The sequence below is a fragment of the Ictalurus furcatus genome, chromosome 4 (assembly GCF_023375685.1).
Source record: "Ictalurus furcatus strain D&B chromosome 4, Billie_1.0, whole genome shotgun sequence".
NCBI lineage: Eukaryota > Metazoa > Chordata > Actinopteri > Siluriformes > Ictaluridae > Ictalurus > Ictalurus furcatus.
In genome coordinates, this window is record NC_071258.1 from 3,036,863 (window position 1) to 3,058,590 (window position 21,728).

Sequence of the window (21,728 nt, forward strand, 5' to 3'; positions counted from 1 at the left end):
GCAATGCATAATAATATAAAGTGTTTTAAAGTGAATTTAATAATATTTAAGTGTTTATGGTCTTCAGCTGTCCAGATTTCCTGTTCCTGGCTGGTGTGTGTAGGCCCTGGTGCGGTCTTCAGCCTCAGGGTTCAGCGTGTTGTGCATTTTGAAATGCTTTTCTGCTCTCCACCGTTGTGGAGGGTGGTTGTTTGAGTTGCCATGGCCTTCCTGTCAGCTTCCCGAGGCTGGTCTGGCCATCCCTCGGAGCTGCTGCTCACCGGATGACGATGTTTTTGTTAGTTTTTAATTTTTTGCATTGTTCTGTGTGGGATCAACAATTTCCTCATGCATGTATAGGTATGATTTGGAAATGTTCATATGCATATGTATCACTTTAATGACCACTCTTGATATTTATCAGTGAAATTGTGTCATTCCATGTGTTCCGTTTGTGCCTCAGGGGTCTTGGCATGCATGGATCTAGTCCTCCATCTAACATACCCATTCACGTGCTCCTAAATTATGTAGCAACCATTGTTTTTACTTTATTATCGGAAATGAGTCGCTAACGGGATTGTGAAGCGTTTGTGCTGCAGATGTAATCCCGCTTTAGGTGTCCTAAGACTCCTGAGGTTTACAGAAAGAAAAAAAAAAATGCACTTAATATACAAAGACTAACTGATAAATTGTGAGCAGTGTTGTGTTTTATCTATGATCGTGTTGTTTGAGCTGCACCTTACCAGCCACATAACAGGAAACAAGCGTCTAAGCTGCAGGAAGTAAAGCCGTCAGAAGGGCCAGTGTGCTTATCAAAGCCTGCTCTGTTTGTGCATCTACTTCGTAGGCAGAAGGAAAACTGCATTGGTGTCAGCATGTGATCTTTCTAAGTGGGTCCACTTTGTCAGTGCCGAAAAAAGAGAGTGGAAGGGATCTCTGGAGGATGTGCTCGCTCTTTACACTGTGTTCTTCATTTTTACGCTGTTCATGAGGTGCACTAACGACCTTCGGGGATGGGCGTTATATTTAAACAGCATCTAGGTCATCTATACATAGGACAGTCATGAAGAAATCATTCAGTGAAACTTTATTTCATTTTGTATAAGACTGTGACTGTAAATTCAATACACGTGTGTTACTTGGAAAGATTTCGCAGCCTGCACTCATGAAGTCCACTTGAAACACTGGTTTATTTAGGATTGGTCAGTGAACAACACTATACAACAAATACAGTACCATCAAGAAGCTGTTATGGTACAGTAAAGTGAATTTCTGCTGTAACTGGCACAAATGGTTAACATGAAGTTTATTCTACCTGTAAGAGAAGTTAAAGATTAAGATATTTTAGCCGGAAGAGTGATAAGAGGTCGGTATTACAGAAGGGTTGTTGTACATGTTATAATGGCTACTTTGTGAGTGTTTACTTTTGAATCTGGGCCTCTGACTCCTCCTCGTCATCCTCATACATCTCTCCCTCTTCCTCAGCCGTGGCGTCCTGGTACTGCTGGTACTCAGACACCAGGTCGTTCATGTTGCTTTCAGCCTCGGTGAACTCCATCTCATCCATGCCTTCGCCAGTGTACCAGTGCAAGAAAGCCTTACGCCTGAACATGGCTGTGAACTGCTCGGAGATGCGCTTGAAGAGCTCCTGGATGGCCGTGCTGTTGCCGATGAACGTGGAGGACATCTTGAGCCCCCGGGGTGGAATGTCGCACACAGCAACCTTCACGTTGTTGGGGATCCATTCGACAAAATAGCTGCTGTTCTTGCTTTGGATGGCCAGCATCTGCTCATCCACTTCCTTCATGGACATGCGTCCTCGGAAGACGGTGGCCACAGTGAGATAGCGGCCGTGACGTGGGTCGCATGCGGCCATCATGTTTTTGGCGTCAAACATCTGCTGTGTGAGCTCAGGGACAGTAAGAGCGCGGTACTGTTGGCTTCCACGTGCTGTCAAAGGAGCGAATCCGGGCATGAAGAAGTGCAGGCGAGGGAAGGGTACCATGTTGACAGCCAGCTTGCGCAGGTCAGCGTTCAGCTGGCCTGGGAAGCGCAGCGAGGTCGTGACTCCACTCATGGTAGCCGAGACCAGGTGGTTGAGGTCACCGTAAGTGGGCGTGGCCAGCTTGAGTGTGCGGAAGCAAATGTCGTATAGGGCTTCGTTGTCAATGCAGTACGTCTCATCTGTGTTCTCAACCAGCTGGTGGATGGAAAGCGTGGCGTTGTAGGGCTCCACCACTGTGTCGGACACTTTAGGGGAAGGGACCACGCTGAAGGTGTTCATGATGCGGTCGGGATATTCTTCTCTCACTTTGCTGATCAGCAGCGTGCCCATGCCCGAGCCCGTGCCCCCTCCGAGTGAGTGGGTGAGCTGGAAACCTTGGAGGCAGTCGCAGTTCTCGCATTCCTTCCGCACCACGTCCAGGACGGAGTCCACTAGCTCTGCTCCTTCTGTGTAGTGGCCTTTAGCCCAGTTGTTGCCTGCTCCACTCTGACCTGAAAACATAATTATAAAATAATGATCTTGATAGTACATTACATAGCAGTTTATATCAGCAACTCGACAGGCCTAGATTGAAGGAAAGTCCAGTGCAAATGTCCAGGGGTTAAACTGGAGCGCAAGGTTGCTGAGCTAAGCTTTAGTATTGCAATTTAATGAAGGTGTGAACTGACAGATTACCTCTAGACTTTTCTGCTCTTTCATAGTATTTTAACTTGCTACCTAAATGCATTAACCTTTACGTACCCTAGATTATTACTTTTGTGTGTTTTTTTTCTGAAAGATCATTCCAAAGCTTTCCATCATAACTGTAGCTAGCTAACAAGCTAACAAACTTTGCATAGCCAGATGAAATTGTCACTACTAACTAAATCAACCGTGCCTTCACACAGTAGGTATATTTAATATGAATTTCATTAAATTGAATAGATAACTGTTCCTGTTTGGCCAATAGCCTGTTGCTAAATACAGGTACACTTAAAACCTAGCTAGCTAGCTAGCTATCTACAATAGCTAGCTACAGAACTGTAGACTTGCTAATCAGATAAACAGTTGAACAGAATTACAAACTGCACTAGATATTTAAATGAGATGGGGATTAAAAGAAAACATTATTAGCTATTTATAAAAGATGTAAGAAGACGCTAGTTTTCATTTAGCTAGATTTGCTCATTTTAATTTGATAAACACTTTGCTGTATCACGTATCTTTCGCAGGAAAGCATTAGAAGATATTCTGATACCGTTTTAAAGCCAAAACTGATTAATAAAGGCAGCTGAAAGCTGAAAAAGCCTGGTCATGCAACTGTAGCTGCTAAAGACCTTGGGACAGAGACAGGGCTGCATTATTTACAAACCAAAAATGAAGTTATCAGGTCTGAAGAGATGGCCAAAGGCTCCAGATCGTACACTATCCATGGTGCCTGGCTCCAGATCCACCAGGATGGCTCTGGGAACATATTTGGAGGCTGGAAAGAAATCAAACAAATGATGATTAATTTAAAAAAAAAATAACAACCTTGATTTATTGTGCCCGATAATTGTTTTATTCAGTGTATGTGTATCATTACTCTTCTAAATTTCTTCTACATTTGTAGAAATAAAGGCAGCTTGAAGAACAGGACAGGACCACTAAGGTTAAAAATAAAGCGCTATATAAGTGCAAAAAATTTTAAAAATTATTGCGTACATGCAAACACAATCTTGACACTGAACCGACATGGTCCAACGTGTGCAAGTTTTTAACAATTAGCATGATTCAAGTTGTATAAAAAGATACAGTGGATAAAAAGAGAGGGTTTGGGGAAAGAGTTAGCATTCGTACATTTTCTTGCATTTCTCTGATTTAAAAATGATCACAATCCAACCATATTACAGTCAATCGAAATTTGAAATTTGTTATATGATACGGTTGCGCTAAGCAAATCTGTCGTGCAAGTGAAATGTCCTAAATGTCTTCTAATGTGTATGAATTTAAAGACAGCAGCATATTTCCAGCCGTTCTTTCAGTTTTGTTGGAAAATGCCACGACAGTATTGCCCAGAAACCACCTCGTCACAGTCGTCACCTTTCCTGATTATTAATGAGAATATTATCTACGGGGAGCAAGTTCCTGCACTGGAAGGCTTTCCGTCTAGCGTTTTTCAGAACTCATTCTGACTCACAGGAAGCTTCATTGTAGTAAACGCTGATCCTCTCCAGCTGGAGGTCTGAGTCACCCACGTAGTTTCCAGTGGGGTCGATGCCATGTTCATCACTGATCACCTCCCAGAACTGTAGAGCACAAAAACACAGCACACTGATCAGAAATGCCCGTTTAACTCACTCGTCTTCGGTAAAACACTATTCAGAAATCACACTGATCCCGTCATAGTTAGGTTTGTGAATATTAAGTATATTAGTAGTAGCATTAAGTCCATTTGGTCTGGACTAATTCGATTCTCCTGAAGCGGCCGTAAGAGCCGGGAGATTGATCTTCTAGAGACAGATGTAACAGGAGAGGCTAGTGATGTACTGCTGAGAGAAACACAGCAATCCACGGGGGACGAGTAATGGCACCAATCCAGCAAAGAGAAAAATGGAGGAGGAGAAAATTGTAAGAAAGCGGCAGGAAAAATGCTCATTTGCCATTTCCAATGATTGCGAAACATGTCCGGATTTACCTCTTAACCTCACCGGCCCATTTGAATCCAGTCGTGGCTTAAAGTCGTAAATATTAAACATTAAATATGGTCAATATTTACGACTCAACATCCAGTGTGTGTGTGTGTGTGTGTGAGGGCGTGGTCTTGTCTAAAAAAAAATACATTATGACATCATGCATAAAATAAGGAATAAAACACTCAAGGATGTACTGTTATTGGAAAATAATCAATGATTGGGTGGTGGCTCAACGTGAAGTGGGGTTACTGTTTTGCGGATATTAAATATAACTACAAATTGATTTTTCTTTCTTTTTTTTTTTTTTTAAAAAAAGCATGATGTGTCATTTATTAGTAAATTAAAAATTAAAACGTTGGGAAAATGACAGTGGTATAAGGGGAATAAAACATTCCCGAATGTGCTGTTATTGGAAAATAATCAACTTCAGGATGGTAAGAGTACTGTGCTTCACATCAGGCTACATCACACCACCTCATCGTTGATCATTTTCCTATAACAGCACTCCTCCAAGTGTTTTATTCCGTATAATATGTATATAGTACATGCTTTTCAGCCGTAGTATTGTTTGCCTAGCATCCTTACACCAGAAATATTGGGAAGACATTTTTTTTCTATTCAATTAAAGAATCCAACATTTTTTGAAATATCTTGATGCAGCCAGTCATTATACTGTATATCTGGGGAAGGGGGGGGGGGGGGGGGGTTAACAAAACTGTGAAGATTTCTAACATTTTCAATCGGCTAAGATTGTATAAGCCTTGTAATGTGGCATTCAGGCGTTAGCTTTCTTTAGAAATCAGAGGAGCATGACTTAGCAGCTGATAGAAAACAAGTACTTCTTCACTGGTGCTTTATGTGCGCTTGGAATCGTGTGACTGGATTTGAAAGAAACAAGAGGTGTGCTTTGAGCTCGTAAAGAAAAAAGAAAAAAAAAGATCTGTATTCCAGACTGTTTCTGGGATTTGGGCTCTGACCTGGATATACGATTCTCCTTACAGTGATGATGTAACTGTTCCTTTGTGCTGAGAGCTGAGAACCACAGCTAGAAAGCATACCATGGGAACAACAATGCAGAAATTGTTTGATATATCACCTTTGAACTTGGCTTTCAAGCTGCTTTTCTCCAAAAAATCAGGAACAAAAAGACTAAGACATGTACACACTGAGTTGCAGTGCAAAGCGTGCCAAGGGCATTGAGGGCACACTGTGTTAATGACGTCCCCGTTACTGTTTGTGTGTGTGTGTGTGTAAGAAAGAGAAAGAAAACTGCAACAGGAAACAAAGAAACCTTCTTTTATATCACGGCGTGGCTGAATTCTCAATTCTAATTAGTCAGAAGATGTTGAGAATTTTCTAGAACAGCGGCTCAGACAGTAGACCAGCTACAAATCTCATGTTTATTTCAGTGCGCTCGTTTTAATATGTCATTGGCGTACAAGTCTAAGCATTCTTAATGTTTCTGAAGGGAACTGTAGGGCGGATGGTCCACATATTGTACCCATTTATTTAGCTGTAATTTGAAGTTTTTCCAAAACGGGAAACTCGTCAGGACAGAGGAGTTCACACTTTTGCAGTTTCTTTTAACGTGACAAACGTAGCAATTTATCGTATTCGCTTCCAGACAGAGGAAAAAAGAAGCTAGTGAGGAAACTGTTTATAGCTTAGTGAGAAGCGTGGACATTCCACAACATTAAGCATAACTACAAAGAGTTCGATGTGTTCTTCTTTAATAAATAAGAGTTGTAAGTGTTGGCAAATTACTGTTGTATAAGAAGAATAAAACATTTTTTTCTTTTATGACATTGTTATAGGGCAGTAACAGCTACTCTTCTTCACATCGGGTATCATTTTGGTATCCGGTACTGTGACACTACACTTGCTATCAGTATCAAAGTCAATATTATGGTATTGTAATAATCCTATTAGACTAGAGTATATCAACTCACAAGACTCTATATGTGTATAGCAGCCAGGCCCCATGTGATGTGATGCTTTTGTCTGTTGGGCCATGGCTCCCTCGTCTCCACCTCTGTCTCCATCGCTCCGACACTCCCTGTCTCTGTCAGTCTCTTACTCTAATTATCCTTTCTGTCCAACGCAGATGTGACTTGCCATCTAAATGGGTAATTAAGCATCTCTAAATGGCTTGGGCTTGCTTCTTAGATGTGGCAAGTATTCATTTCTTAAAAAGAGAGACAAAGAAGTCTCCATTAGTAACGCGGCGAAAGAAATCAAGCATTTGTTCCAAAACAGGCCAGAGACGTTGCTTTAATGTGCCGCAGACAAAAAAGAAAATGAAAGAAAGTGGTGTGAGGTAACTACTTTAACACCCCCGATCCTAATCAGAGTGTGTGTGTGGAAAACTGATGCAGCTCTTTCTCATAAAGGAAAGTAATGAAAGGGGCAGATTTGTGGTGTATTGAGCCAAGGTACCCTGCTGCAGACAGTATGAGATCACTGCATTATGTCAGTCAGCCCCCCCTCCGCTTTCCTTCCCCCCACGACAGAAGGCCCTGGCATATGCACTGTGACACAGGATATCTCTGCTTTGAATTAAGTGAGACCACCATCACGGTGGTGACGGAGTGAAACGGTCAGGACGATTTGCAGCATGGGTCCTCAGGTATCAGAACGAGATGTTAAACTGTAGACCTGTGAGACCCGCTGTAACACGACACGTGGCGTTACATCTACGCATCACAGTTCTGGGATGATGAGTGAAGTTCTGAAGACTCGATCCGGACCACATCCGCAGAAGATCAGAAGAACGGATGACTGTGCTGTAAAATTTTCTGCACGAAATTCTCTCGGCTGAGACAAAGCAGGAGTGACGTAATATTTGTAATGCGATTCATTAGTTCTGCATAATGAGTTTTTCTTTCAGCTTACCTCATCATTAGGCAGAAACGAAAAGCGCGTCTGGGCAAGCGTTACAACCATGACAAAGCATCTCATTATATCACAGGCTTCAGGATAAAACTATTAATCTAGAATACGGATTATACAGAAATACCTGTTACGTTATCTACAACAAATAAATCACTGTAATGTGGATTATGTCTAAAAAAAACAAAACAAAACTAACTTCTCAAACAACCCATTAGTTTTCTTTCACTCACGAAGAAAAGAAAACGAAGATGTGTGCAGTTTTGCAAGGACACTCATTATGCATTATGCAAAATCCTCACAATACTGACTATGTTCATTTATATGCCCACAAATGAAATCAAGTCATCTTCACCGCTGGCTGGTGGCGCAGCAGAGAAATGAACCTGTGCCTTTGTTCGATCGAGTCATGCGACAAAGAAGGACCTTGCGGCTTCATTACGGCTCCTAACAGCCTAATAGCCTTCATTTCTTTCCCCACTATTAAGAGATTCAAACATTTGAATGTTTCTCGTCTCATAATTAAGCTAATGTCCTTGTTTAGGAACAAATTGATGCGCAATTGCGCATGTGCAAGCTGTTGCGCTTCCAGTTGTTTTTTTTTTTTTTTTTTTTAAAAACTCTACGACTTTAAAATGCGTCTCTTATCTCGTTTTGAGAGAGCAGCTGTAATGACATGGGTGTGGTCTCAAATCATTTTGCGACCCACAACAGGACATGCTCTGTAACACCATAAAGAAGCTCCCACATTTCCAGAATGAAGCCTAATACACTAATCTATGAACTGCACCCCTTTCCGACAAAAAATGCTATTACATTTATTATTATTATTATCATTATTATTATTATTATTATGAACATAAACAATTATGAAAGCGTTTTTACCTTGGCTCCGATCTGGTTGCCGCACTGGCCGGCTTGGATGTGGACAATCTCTCTCATCCTCAGGGTGTGTGTGTGTGTGTGTGTATGTGTATGTGTGTGTGTGTGTATATCTGTGCGCTGTTCTCTGTCTCCTCCTGCAAGTTGCCGGCGGAAAACTCGCACAGCTCGGACCGGCCTTTTAAAGCGCAGACGATGCTGATTTAACACATGTCCGGTGACGTCACTGAGCCAGGCAGGCGCTGGCCAATCAGAGGCTGTGGAGAAACCGACCGGCTGCAACCGGGGCGAGGCGGCAGCATCAGCACCACTGCGTTACAAAGAACAGTCCATGGGTATTAGTTGGGGGGGTGTAATGCTAAAAAAAACTCGAAGTCAGAACAATAGGCTAATAAATCGCCTTTATTAAGTAGCAGGATTCTGAGTTGTGGTTACTTCCGGTGTGGTGTATGATGATCAAATTTGTTTCGGTGTAGGTGGTGCTGTTGTTTCAGGGCTACAACAAGCATGGAAGCATTTCTGCATCTGCTGCTGGGCTGGATTTAGGAAATAATGTTTGATTTTGAAGGATTGTATAGGCCATGCAGTTATAATAATAATAATAATAATAATAATAATAATAATAATAATAATTTTCCAGTTGATGGCGAAAGATCCTGAGCCTATCCCGGGAACACTGGGTGTGAGGCAGGAATACACCCTGGATGGGATACCAGTCTACTGCAGGACACACACATACACACACACACACACACACACACACTGAGGGGCAATTAAGCTTACCCAATCTCTCTACAAGTATGTTATTGGGATGTGTGAGGAAACTATAGAGTCTGGAGGAAACACACATAGACACGTGGAGAAACTTCACAGAGAGAGCACTTAACTCCAGATCAAACCTGGGATCATGAAGCTGTGAGGTGTACTAACTGGGAACTGTACAGTAATGCTACTATTATTAATACTACTACTACTAATAATAATGATAATAATAATAATAATAATAAAGAAAAGCTTAATGATATATGGTTTATTAATTACCCACTATATAAAGAAATTGATTTAAAAAAAAAAAATTTTTTTGCTTTTATCAAAATCTATTTTATAAGTATTATTTTCCCACTTGTCGGTCAGAGCTGGCACCATTAGCTGTGTTCTCATTAAAAAAACACAACCCTCCACATCAGCTTCCTGCTCTTTGTTCAGTGCATCTTGAATTCCCAAGGCCTCATCTCATTACGGTTTACTCGACCTGGCTCGTCACTGTAACAACACATTTATCCAGGCTGGAGGAAAATGAACAGTCAGTACAAATTCTGTAATGGAGAATCAGCATGGCAATGGTACAAAAAGGAAGAAAGGAAAAATCCCTGACTCACACTGACCACGCCCACACCGAAGAGCAGTTTTCACAAGGATCTAATATCAGATTCTTTAAACGCAATAGAAAGAAACAAGAAGAGACACATCTGCTGTTGTATTTTCCTCTAAGGGAAACACACTGGCAATTTTGCCCACTCATGACTTCTGGCTAAAGCATAGTGTATTGATTTCTGGACCTGGAGGACAAAAGCAGCTGAGTGCCTAATTGAGCTGATCATTTTAACCCTCCTCATGGACAGATGGTGCTGCACAAAGACACCAGAAGGCGAGGATCCACCCATTTAGAGAGAATTTTGAGAAAGTGAGCCCATTATGGACAACTAACCTACATGTGCTCATGTAAGTGAATCAAATGTGAAGTTGCACTGCTCTGAAATTTCACTTGAACTCTGAGGTTAAAAAAAAAAAAAAAGCCAAATGCACAACATGTGAAAATAAATGAATCCTGAAAAAAAAAAAATCGTAAAACACATCCATGTGAAACATGAAGATGACAAATAAAAGTCATGTAAGAAAATCACGAAAAAATAAGAGCATATGCCTTACAAGTAAAAGATTAACGTGTCAAAATAAATGGACCATGTGAAAATAATAATAATAATAATAATAATAATAATAATAATAATAATAAAGAAAGAATTTGATATGTATTGCTAGTGTAGGTGTGTGTTTTAGATGACACCTTGCCATTATAAACCTTCTGGAAAATATAAATAAGCAGAATTTTTTTTTTTTCTTTTTTTTTTTTTTTACTGTATTGTTCCAGTGTTAGAAAGATGAATAAGACGCCAAAAGAACAGCTCTGGTATGACTTTTTTGGTATGTCATGTCTGTCTCATTTGAATATTATTGTGAGTGCAGTGGTTGTAGTTATGAAATTCTTTTATTTATAAGGAATAAAACACTACAGGTTGTGCTGTTAAAGGAAATTAATCAGCGACGAGATGGCATGATGAAGCAGAGTCACTCTTACCACATAGAAGTTGGTTATTTTTCTATAACAGCACATCCTGAATATATTCCTGTTTGCCAACACTAACGTTTTTATTTATTATTCATGAATAACACACAATACTTTTTATCTGTTTATAGTTACAATTAATGTTCTAAAAAAAAAACAAACAAATGAATTCCTGTTATAGCAATAGCTTATGTTAGAGCGATTTGGCCTATGTACAGTCGTTCCCTCACCGGCCTCTATTTCATTCTCGATTGACGGTAATAAAACATACACTGCAGCTTGTCTTGTAACTGCAAAGCCTAAACTCTTCTGGACTGAAGACGTCCCTGTGTTACAGCTTTACAGTACATCTAACTGTAGGACAAAGCGCTGACACCTGAGACTCCTACCATAAATGATAGGCCTACATAAACACCTACAGCAGATTTGACCATATCCATAATTATATACATTTTTAATCTGTTATATTAGCTATACAAGTCCCTGCAAATGATCTGTTCTATAGAAACAATAACATATTAAAATGAGAACGTTAATATTTCATATAAACCTGTAATTTGCATCTGCACCACTGTCAGAACTGCTGTTATAGAGAATGAATCAGCACTTTGTGACCAGTTGGATTCTGGAATCCAACAGCAGTGTCACATATACATACATACATACATACACACATATATATATATATATATATATATATATATATATATATATATATATATATATATATATATAGTCCCGCCAGGGCACTGTGTGTGCGGAGTTTGCATGTTCTCCCCGTGCTGCGGGGGTTTCCTCCGGGTACTCCGGTTTCCTCCCCCAGTCCAAAGACATGCATGGTAGGCTGATTGGCGTGTTTAAAGTGTCCATAGTGTATGAATGGGTGTGTGCGTGTGTATGTGATTGTGTCCTGCGATGGATTGGCACCCTGTCCAGGGTGTACCCCGCCTCGTGCCCGATGCTCCCTGGGATAGGCTCCAGGTTCCCCGTGACCCTGAAAAGGATAAGCGGTATAGAAGATGGATGGATGGATGTGTGTGTGTGTGTGTGTGTGTGTGTGTGTGTACATACACACGTAAGTCACATGTTATTCGTTGAGTTTTGTTTTTCTTGATTTATGATATGCTATGAAACTGCAGCACTACAATAATATGGATGTAGTAAATCAAATCCTTTACAGTGTCATACTTTATTGTGTGTGTGCTTGTTTTCAACATGCAACAGTGTGAACAAAGAAATGCAAACTGACTACAGCCCCGTAAAACTTGTTATGGAGGACAGAACTAGAGCTATAAAACCTATAAATTTAAAAAAGAAATGAAATGATGTGTTCACATCACACCTCAAAAGAAATGAGCGAGAAAAAGAAAATAAAGTGGACTACAGTATGCTCTAGTGGCCAATGTGTGTCAGAGTTCCTAGGAGGTAAAACACAATATACCACATGACAAACTGATCCCCTTCCATCTAACTGACTTTGTAAACAGCCAAATAGTTACAATCAAAGATGACATGCAGTAACATTAAGAGAAACGGAACTCTAATCAGTTATAAGGGTTGAAGCTTTTAATACACGACCTGAACAGAAACATTTGGGGAAACAGTGAAACATACAGCATACATGGAATATTTAAAACAATCCCGCTTAAATAAAAATAAAAGCCGAATGAAAACATTGAAATAAATAAAAAATTGTATGAATGAACTGTATGAATTATTATTATTATTATTATTATTATTATTATTATTATTATTATTATTATTTAGATATTTGCTCATCAACAACTAAAAAAACATTAAGAGCAAAACTTGAAGAACTACAAGCATCAAAGAAAACTAAACAATTCTAGAGCGTGAGAGATATTGAATAGCAAAAAAAAAAAAAAAAGAAGAGAATATAATCTGGCATAAATTTGCATATTGATTAGGAGTAAATATTGAGATATTGATGTGTTGTTCAGATAGGTGTATGTTATGCTATATGTGAGTTTACAACATTTAAGCGTCCTTTGGTTGTTCCTCTCAGGGGAGCCCTTAAAGGTTCTATGTAGAATCATACAACAATTTTTCCCTATCAGAAAGGGATCCGAATAAATCCCTTTCACGAGGCTAAGGACGCTTAGTTGTACCATGAACCGCTGACAAACCTTGAAGAACACTTTAGAGGAAACAAACTACCAAGACAGTTTAATTTAAAGTTGCATTTAAAATAATTACCAATCATTTGGAGGGGCGCATGGTGGCTTAGTGGTTAGCATATTTGCCTCGCACATCCGGGGTTGGGGGTTTGAACCCCCCGTGCGGAGTTTGCATGTTCTCCACGTGCTTTGAGGGTTTCCTCGAGGCACTCCCGTTTCCTCCCCCAGTCCAAACATGCACCGTAGGCGGGGATAGGCTGCGTGATACGGATAAATGATGAAATGTATGGATGGACCAATCATTTGGAGTTTGTCTCACATTACTACCCAGTTAATAGGTGTACTCTTAGAAAAAAAAAGGGTTCTTCAAATGTTCTCTATCGTTGGATAACTCGTTGGTTCTTTGGATAATTAAGGATAATTCAAGTAAATAGTGTTCTACTTTGCTGTAGAGTTCTACATAGAAATGTTAAAGGTTTCCAAGGGATGACCAAACCAAATGTTCTATATCCTTCGAAGCATATCATGAAGCATATTTAGTTTTAAGTTAATGTTAGCCAGATTTAAAGTTATTTGAATAGCTAATCAACTCTGTTGAATGGTTGTACCATTAAGGAACCATCTGGAACCATTAAGGGGTCTCAAAGAGGGACAAATTGAAAAATTATTTAGGGTTCTAAATGGAACCTTTCTTTCAAACAACAGTGATCTTTTCCATAGTGTTGTGAAACTGAGAAAGTATTTTATAGCACTGTATATCCGAGTCTTCTGGAATAATGTTTTTTTTTGTTTGTTTGTTTTTCAGCACAGTACAGACAGAGTTCTGAACGTTACATGAGTCAGGGAGGTAATTAAGGCCATTCATTACTGCATTCCACAGGCAGGATGGTCATATGACTGCTTTGGCAGATTACAGTACGGTCAGACACAGAAGGTATCTTGATCCCTTGATCTTGATGGAATAAGAATGAATATAATAGGAATAGTAACAGCAATAGAAAATCACCTTTACACTGTAATTTGTATCCATTTAAAGTGTTAAATTATACAATGAAGAAATCACAGTATATATTTCACATAAGTCAGAGGGTTACTTCAGTCTAAAAGGTGGTGTCGTTGTGCCTGTGTTTCCAGAATTACTGAATGAACACTTTGATATCTTTTTATTCCCTTCTCAAAGATATCTCCTCTGTGAAAGGTCGTTATGTTCTATTTTAGGTCATGTGATTGCTGTTTTTCCCAATTCCCGTTGAATAACTCTCACAGCAAACAGCTTGTGAGTTTGAGCCGGCTTTGAACTTTTCATGCCTTAAAGAGTTTTTAAACACATCAAATAAACTAACCAGCATGCCAATGGGGGTGCAAACATTCGAGCTCGGTAATAAAGCCATTGCTAAACTTTTACTGTTACACTTAGACTCGGATAGCTGTAATATTTGGGATGTTGTTTTAATCCGACCATTAAGTGAACATGAGTTCTTGTTTTGTAGATAAATCGTAGGTGTATATTCACACGTACTTCATAACAAAACATCGATGAGAGTCACATGAAAGAGCAAAACGAACTTTTGGCTTACGTTTCCTGCCCCGAGCCACAGTCATGTGAAGGAAGCTTCTGTCTAATGTCTATAAATGATTGAGAAAAAAAAAACCTTGTTAAAAATAAAGCGTTTATTTACCAAATCTTCTTCAAATCTGGGGCCTGCACAGCCACAGGGGCAGTTACACAGGCGGTCTAATGAAAGGGTCTTACACGCTCACTGAACTTACAATAGGGTGTTTAAGATGTGTACTTTATATATCAAGTCAAACTTTATTTATAGAGCACATCAAAAGACAACAAAAGTTGACCAAAAGTGCTTTACAATAACAATAATAGTATCCATAGACAACGGCAATAAAGACAAAAATAACAACAGTACGTTTAAATGAATCAAAAGCTACACAAAAAAAGTCTTAAGACTAACTGTAAAAACACTCGATGTTTGAGACTATGATATTAAAAGGTAGACGGTTCCAGAGTTTACGGGGAGCAACAGAAAAAGCCCGAGCTCCCTTAGATTTACAACAAAGAACAGATAATACAAGTTGACTATATGCTCTTAGTGTACGGCTGAAAGAGATCACAGATATAGTCAGGAGTCATTTTGTTCAGTGCCTTACACAAAGCAGGTGGGAACTGAACCCCCGACCACGTAGGTACGAGGGAAAGGTATGAGGGAAACACTTTCAGTTCATTTGTACTGATTTGTATGAATATGAACAAAATAAAGTATGTATCCATATGCATAAACAAAAATATGTTTAAAAATGAACCAATCAACATCATTAGGACTGTGTTGCAAAGCCGTTGTTTACTATTACAGCTTCAAGATGTCTGTGGTAAGAAATAAGCAGCTTTCCGCAGCGTTGTGGTTTCATTTCGGCCCATTTCTCTTGGCAAATCGTCTTCAGTTCCCCTCAATTTCATAATCCTCCATAAATAAAGGCAGGAGATTGGCTAGGGCATGCAAATGCCTAAACCTTCTTTTTTAGAAACCAGTCTTGAGTTAATTTGGATGTATGTTTCGGGTCTTTGTCTTGTTGAAATGTTGATCTTCTCCCCAGATTCAGTGTCTTGGAGGATAAGATTAAATTCTCCTCTAGTATATCCTCCTACATCCGTTCATGTTTTCTTACTGTTTACAGAGGAACAACCCCATATCGTGATGCTCCCACCACCGTGCTTAACTGTGGGCATGGTGTTCTTGTCTGGATCTGGACGTTTAAGATCTTTGCTACGGCTCTGTTTCAAGTTGAGTGTTTAGTAATGTCGTCCATGAGAACTTTAGAACGCTCCTTCATCATGATTGTTACTATTTATGTGAAAGAATTTTTTTTTTTGCAGCATTTGTATCTAGCACATGATTTAGTTTAGCGGTTTTAACATTTACAGCTATATTTTAATACCTAGCACTTTTAGTATTTTAAACATATCTTTGGTTATGATTTTAAATACATACTTTTTTTTTTTTTACTCATATTTAAAAATACAAAGTCAAAAGACATTATGCATGTAAACCTTAAGTGGATATATACACTGGAAGTATATTAAATAACAAAAACAAAGAAGTGTCTTATTATTTATATCCCCTCATTATACATACATACATAATGTATATATTATAATGTACACACTGTGCAAAACACCTTTTGTAAAATGATCTAAATTATTTAGCGCTACGCCTCTGCTGTCACTATTATCTTACATTTATGGCTCTTTAATTTGGTGACTTGGAAAGTTCTGCTTTTCTAAAACGTGCTTTTCCCACACTGGAGAACTATTCTTCATGTCGCATGCAGCTGACCACAATCTATTTATTGCCTTAATTATGTTGCCCGCAGCAACACCTCGTGATGGGGTTTAAACAAATCTAACAAAAAAAAAATTCATATTTCAAAGTCCCAGATGAATGAGTACAAATCGTATTTAATAGCAGAAGATAAAACAAACATTTTAAAAAAACAAGCACCGCATTAACGATGCTAATTCGATAGCACAAAAAAAAAAAGAAAAAAGAAAAAGATTTTGCATTAAATACTTATGAAGTTTGTAACAAAACAATTTTTTTTTTTTTTGGAGAAAAATCTGTTAATATTTTGTTAAGCTAGTAAGGGAAGACTTTAAAGAAATACTGGGGGGGTGAACAAAACAGTTTCCGACTCAACAACACAGCTTCTTATTTATCTAAATGTCTGTTCACAGCTTGATCGTGATCTACTTGCCTTAAAATCTCCAGTCACTTCATAAAAGATTCTTCTCGTATGAAAATCACATGATGATTCTAATATTTTTGTTCACAAAATCACCAGTAACATGAAAGCCATCAGCTTAATAAAGTTTAACGTTGAATACAAGCCAAATGCAGTAGTTACTGAAGTGAAGAGTTATTAAAAGGTTTTAGTTTTAAAAGGGTATCCTAGGAATTATCTTCTCAACATAAAATTCAGACATTTCTCTGAAAGAATAAATAAATACATCTCCAAAAAATCTCCCAGATGGAGTGTCAGACACGATGATGAGATGACGGTGATGAGGATAATAAGCGTTATCTTGAATAGTGTCCGACGGACATCGTCAAACGTCAATTTAACTGGATTAAAAATCAACCATTGCATTTAATTAGAGCTGATGCTGAATCGTGAGAAGTCAGCATTCAGTTATTTTTATGCCATCATCACTGTAACAGCCAAATGGTCCTATTTCTTCAGTCCAGTTTGCATAAGTGCATTATTTTAGTCCTTGAAATAGATAAATAACGAAGGTTGTAATTAAATTTAGAAGTCAAACGTCTATCCGTCAAACTCGCGGCCTTTACGGGCGTAAACTGTACACTATGTCTGCTGTTTTCTCTCAATGGATCTTAAATAACAAAGCACCAAGAGCACAAAACTATTTCCTTAAGCGTCTTTCGCAGTTCTTGACTCCGATACGCGTAAATCAAAGGGTCTATGAGAGAGTTGCATATAATGAGGATTAAGAAGAGGTTGAAATGGCTGAAGTAGCACTTGCAATAAGGGTTTGTTGGACACGTCAGGATTAGGATCAGATGCAGGAAGAATGGACCCCAGCAAATGATGAAAACCCCTAACAGGATGGTCAGCGTGATGGCGCCTTTCATGCTGGTGGCCTGGCGCCGGTTTTTATCGAGCGCCATGATGCGTTTGGAGTGCACGTGCGCCAGGATGAACATGTGCAGATAGAGCACGGCTGTGAAAACCAGCGTGATGCCGAAGAAGGTCACGAGACAGGCGATGACTGCGTTGTCAGTGTGGTAGATGATAAACAGCGAGCTGGAGGTGATGCTGGTCAACCAAACCATCGCAATGATGGTGATGGCACGCTGTGTGGTCATTATGCTGTGGTAGCGCAAGGCGTAGAAGATGGTGATGTAGCGATCGGCTGCGATGGTGCACAGGAAGGACAACGAGGACACCACAGAGCTGCAGATCATGATGTCAATGACGTTGTCCAGGTGGCGCAGCATCCTTGCCGTCACACTCAGAAGGCCGTGGTCCGTGAGCAGCATGAACATCGTCTCCACCACGTTGCTCACGCTGACCAGCATGTCGGACACGGCGAGGCAGCAGATGAAATAGTACATCGGAGAATGCAGGTTTCTGTTCTTGATGATGGCTGCAACAACCAGAATGTTCTCCACCAGGCTTATCAATCCCAGCATCAGGAACAGTTCCTGAGGAATCATGATCTGGGTGATACCCGTCATGTTTGTGTCACTGGGAGTCACATTGAGGGTGACATTGTCCATGTAGTCCATACTCAGGCTGGGCTCCATGGTGTTCATGGTGAAGCAGTGGTTTGTCTCTAAAACTGTAACATATTGAGACAGCATTAGATAGAGACCTTATGTACTACATCATAACTTTTGTTGATTACTGAAACACATCTGTTGTAAAATGTTGTAAAAGCCGACAACAAAACAGTACCAAGAAGCACACTTTAAGGAAGTGAAGAACATTCCAAAGGACTATCCAAAGAACGCCTAAGGAACCCTTTTTTCTAAGAGCAAAGATACATACACTCTTACCAAAAAGGGTTGTATTCTGTTGTAGAAATCTACATAAAAGCTTTAAGGGTTCCTCCAGAGGGACAAACCAAAGAACCCTATAGAGTGTTATATGGAACCTGTGCATTGATGGACAGACAGATGGTCAAACTTACACTCTTAGGAAAAAGGTTCTTTCATTTGTCCCACTGGGGAAACCCTTAAAGGTTTTATTCCACCAAAGGAACAGAACAAAAACCAATCAACAGGTTCTAGACTTTCACTGGAACTAAAAGGCCCACACCTGTTCCAGCATGACAATGCCACTGTGCACAAAGCGAGCTCCATGAAGACATGGTTTGCTAAGGTAGGAGTTGAAGAACTCGAGTGGCCTGCACAGAGCCCTGACCTCAACCATACTGTACACCTTTGGGATGAACTGGAACACTGAATGTGCGCCAGGCCTCCTCGATCTCTCAATATGAGAGATTGTTGTGACATGCAGAGAGTAATCAGTACTTCTCAGATGTTCCTTCAGCTCCTTTGATGTTGACGTAGGTCTCTTGTCAGCCTCCCTGGTAATTTGTTGTCTTTTCCTTTTGTAAATTTTTGTGGGACGTCCTGCTTTTAGTAATGCCACTGTGGTACCCCATTTTCTCCACTTCTTGATGATGGCCTTCACTGTGTTCCATGGGGTATCTAATGTTTTGGAAATTCTTTTAGACCTCTCTCCTGATCGATACCTCGACAATTGAGACACCCTAGACGCTTTACAAGCTCTTTGCAGACCACAGCTTCAGCAGTCGGATGAAACCAAGATGATGTGAAGAACGTCCTACAGCAAGAGTTGGTCTTTATGTAGGGTTAATCATAATAATAATTTAATTCACGACAGTTGTATGATAATTACTTTTGAACATGAGACTGAATGTGATTGGTTCATTCTGAACACATCCCCAATTATAAAAGGGTGTGCACACTTATGCAACCAGGTTACCTCATGCAACTTTTTTTTTTATTATTATTATTTTTTCTTATTTTTCCCTAAAATATTTCTGATTGTTTTTAAAATAAATACATTTCACATTGATGGTGGAAAAAGTTCTGGTTCTTTGGATAGTTAAAAGATCTTTGTGTCTTTTTTTTGGACGTGTTCTAATAAAAAAAATAAATAAAAAAAATTAAAAAATAAAAATGTGTGCAGACAGATTTTTTTTATTCAAATTTGGTCATTTTAATTAAAACAACATACACTTTATAGAGCCAAAGGTTGAGAAATACTAGGAACATTGGTGTACAAATATAAAACAATTCAAGACTTTGATTTGAATTGAAGAGTCAGACATAGCTTTTTAACTCTCCCTTTATTTTTAGGCAGTATAATATAGTCACAATTCACATATAGTATTCAATCACAAATGACATATTTCTGACATTAACTTTTGATTAAAAAAATACAAAAGTTGACATGACATACCATTCCTACTGAACAAAACCAGTGTTCCCCATTCCGAATACTAACACTAACTTGATGAACGCCGACATGTTACAAAAATGAATTAAAACATATTTTCCCTACCTTTATCCTGAGGTTAAATCCACAAGCGGACAGGTCGAGCTTCAAAAGAGAAAATCCGAAAATTCTCTCACTTTCACCTGAGCTACAAGTTGCGCTTTTTGTTACTTTGTTTGCGCAAGTTACTTTGTTGTTGTTGTTGTTGTTTTAATTTTCTGAATGATGAACAGCGCACTTGTAGCGTGAACGCCTCCCAAACATATCCTAAATGTCTATTCCGGTTTATTAAAATATCTATGAAGTAGATTAATGTAGGCCTATTCGTGTCCCCTGAGGTAAACCTAAATGGATAAAAGTACAGTACAGGAGTTGGTGGTAAGCAATCCGTTCGGTGCTGTTCTAAATGTTGCTTTTAAAATAAACAAACTCCTCCTTTTCTCGTGCTGAAAATCAAGAGAGAGAGAGAGAGAGAGAGAGAGAGAGAGAGAGAGAGAGAGAGAGATCCGGCTGTGTTCCAATCCGCATCTTACTCCATCGCACGTGGTGACTATTTTGGCATAATATATTTTGTCACACTTTTCAGTGTGCTACTGTGCGGTTTGGGACGCACGTCCATCTTCAGAATCTAGTCTAAAGCCTTAATTATCACGGATTATGGGGTCTGTCTGTCTATCTGTCTGTCTGTCTATCTATCTCATGTATCTATCTCATGTATCTATCTATGTGTCTCAGTAAAAGAACTCTGGGGTTCTTAAAGTTCAGTTTTAACAGACACAAAGATAAAGTCCACTTATTGTTAGGTCAGCAGCTGAGAGCAAAAGTTTGCATCCCTTTATAGAATCCAGATCAAATCACAAAGAGGGTTTTTGTTCATTGTTAAATCGGTTCAATTGGTTCATTCTGCTAAATATATTGTAAGTATACACTACTGTAAGTTAACTACCAAGTAAATGAAGAAAACGTACTTGGATTGATTACGTTAATATAATGAATACATGAATATTACAAGTTTATTATTATTATTATTATTATTATTTTTAATACCAGTTTACTCAGACTACTCAAAAAGATTTATTTTCTCTGGTTATGCTATTGTATATAGATATAAAGTATGCTCAGTATAATAGAATATATATATATATATATATATAGAGAGAGAGAGAGAGAGAGAGAGAGAGAGAGAGAGAGAGAGACTTGTTAATTATTTACCTGTTTTACAAATAACTATATTTAACATGCAGTTAGAAAAGACAGGATGCAACTGTGTAAAATTGAGAATTATTATTCTTAATTTTTGAGGGAAATCTAGGAATCACAATCATGAAACATAGCAGGGGTCAAGGTGCAGCCAGACAGGGTAATCATGGGCAGATCCATACTCAGAAAAGTAACACTGGAAAAGGCCTTAGGGAAGTATAACTGTAAACAAAGACCAGGGGAACACTGTAGGAATCTAACCGTCACTAACACACACTGTAGTGATGTATATAGTATGAGACAAATGAACATGCGGCTTTATAAATACAAACTTATCAAGAGGAGAACTCGGAACAGGTGCACACATTAGGTAACTGACCAATAACGGGACAGGGGCGGAGACAGGATTCAAATATAGGCTAGTGGCAGTGTGAACAAGCACAAGCACATGGAGTGAACTCGAAACAAAAACGCAACACTTGTTATGCTTTGAACTATGCAGCGCACTGAAATAGGTTTTATAATATCAACAGTAAAGGTAGCAACGCTGCTTAAAAATAAAAAAGAAATGTTGATTT

At 39.1% G+C, this 21,728-nt stretch overlaps 1 protein-coding gene across 1 annotated transcript; it reads right to left on the bottom strand.

Annotated features, from left to right (window-relative positions):
- Positions 1 to 1,150: 1,150 nt before the first annotated feature.
- mc1r (melanocortin 1 receptor) lies at positions 1,151 to 20,917 on the bottom strand. Its single transcript, XM_053623870.1, has 7 exons — positions 20,017 to 20,917; positions 17,304 to 18,262; positions 9,789 to 9,841; positions 8,413 to 8,719; positions 4,143 to 4,251; positions 3,336 to 3,446; positions 1,151 to 2,475 (listed from the first exon to the last, which is right to left on the bottom strand). Exons 2-7 carry the CDS (start codon positions 18,234 to 18,236, stop codon positions 1,400 to 1,402), a joined length of 2,589 nt encoding a protein of 862 aa, XP_053479845.1. The 5' UTR covers positions 18,237 to 18,262; positions 20,017 to 20,917; the 3' UTR covers positions 1,151 to 1,399.
- Between the last annotated feature and the right edge of the window lie 811 nt (positions 20,918 to 21,728).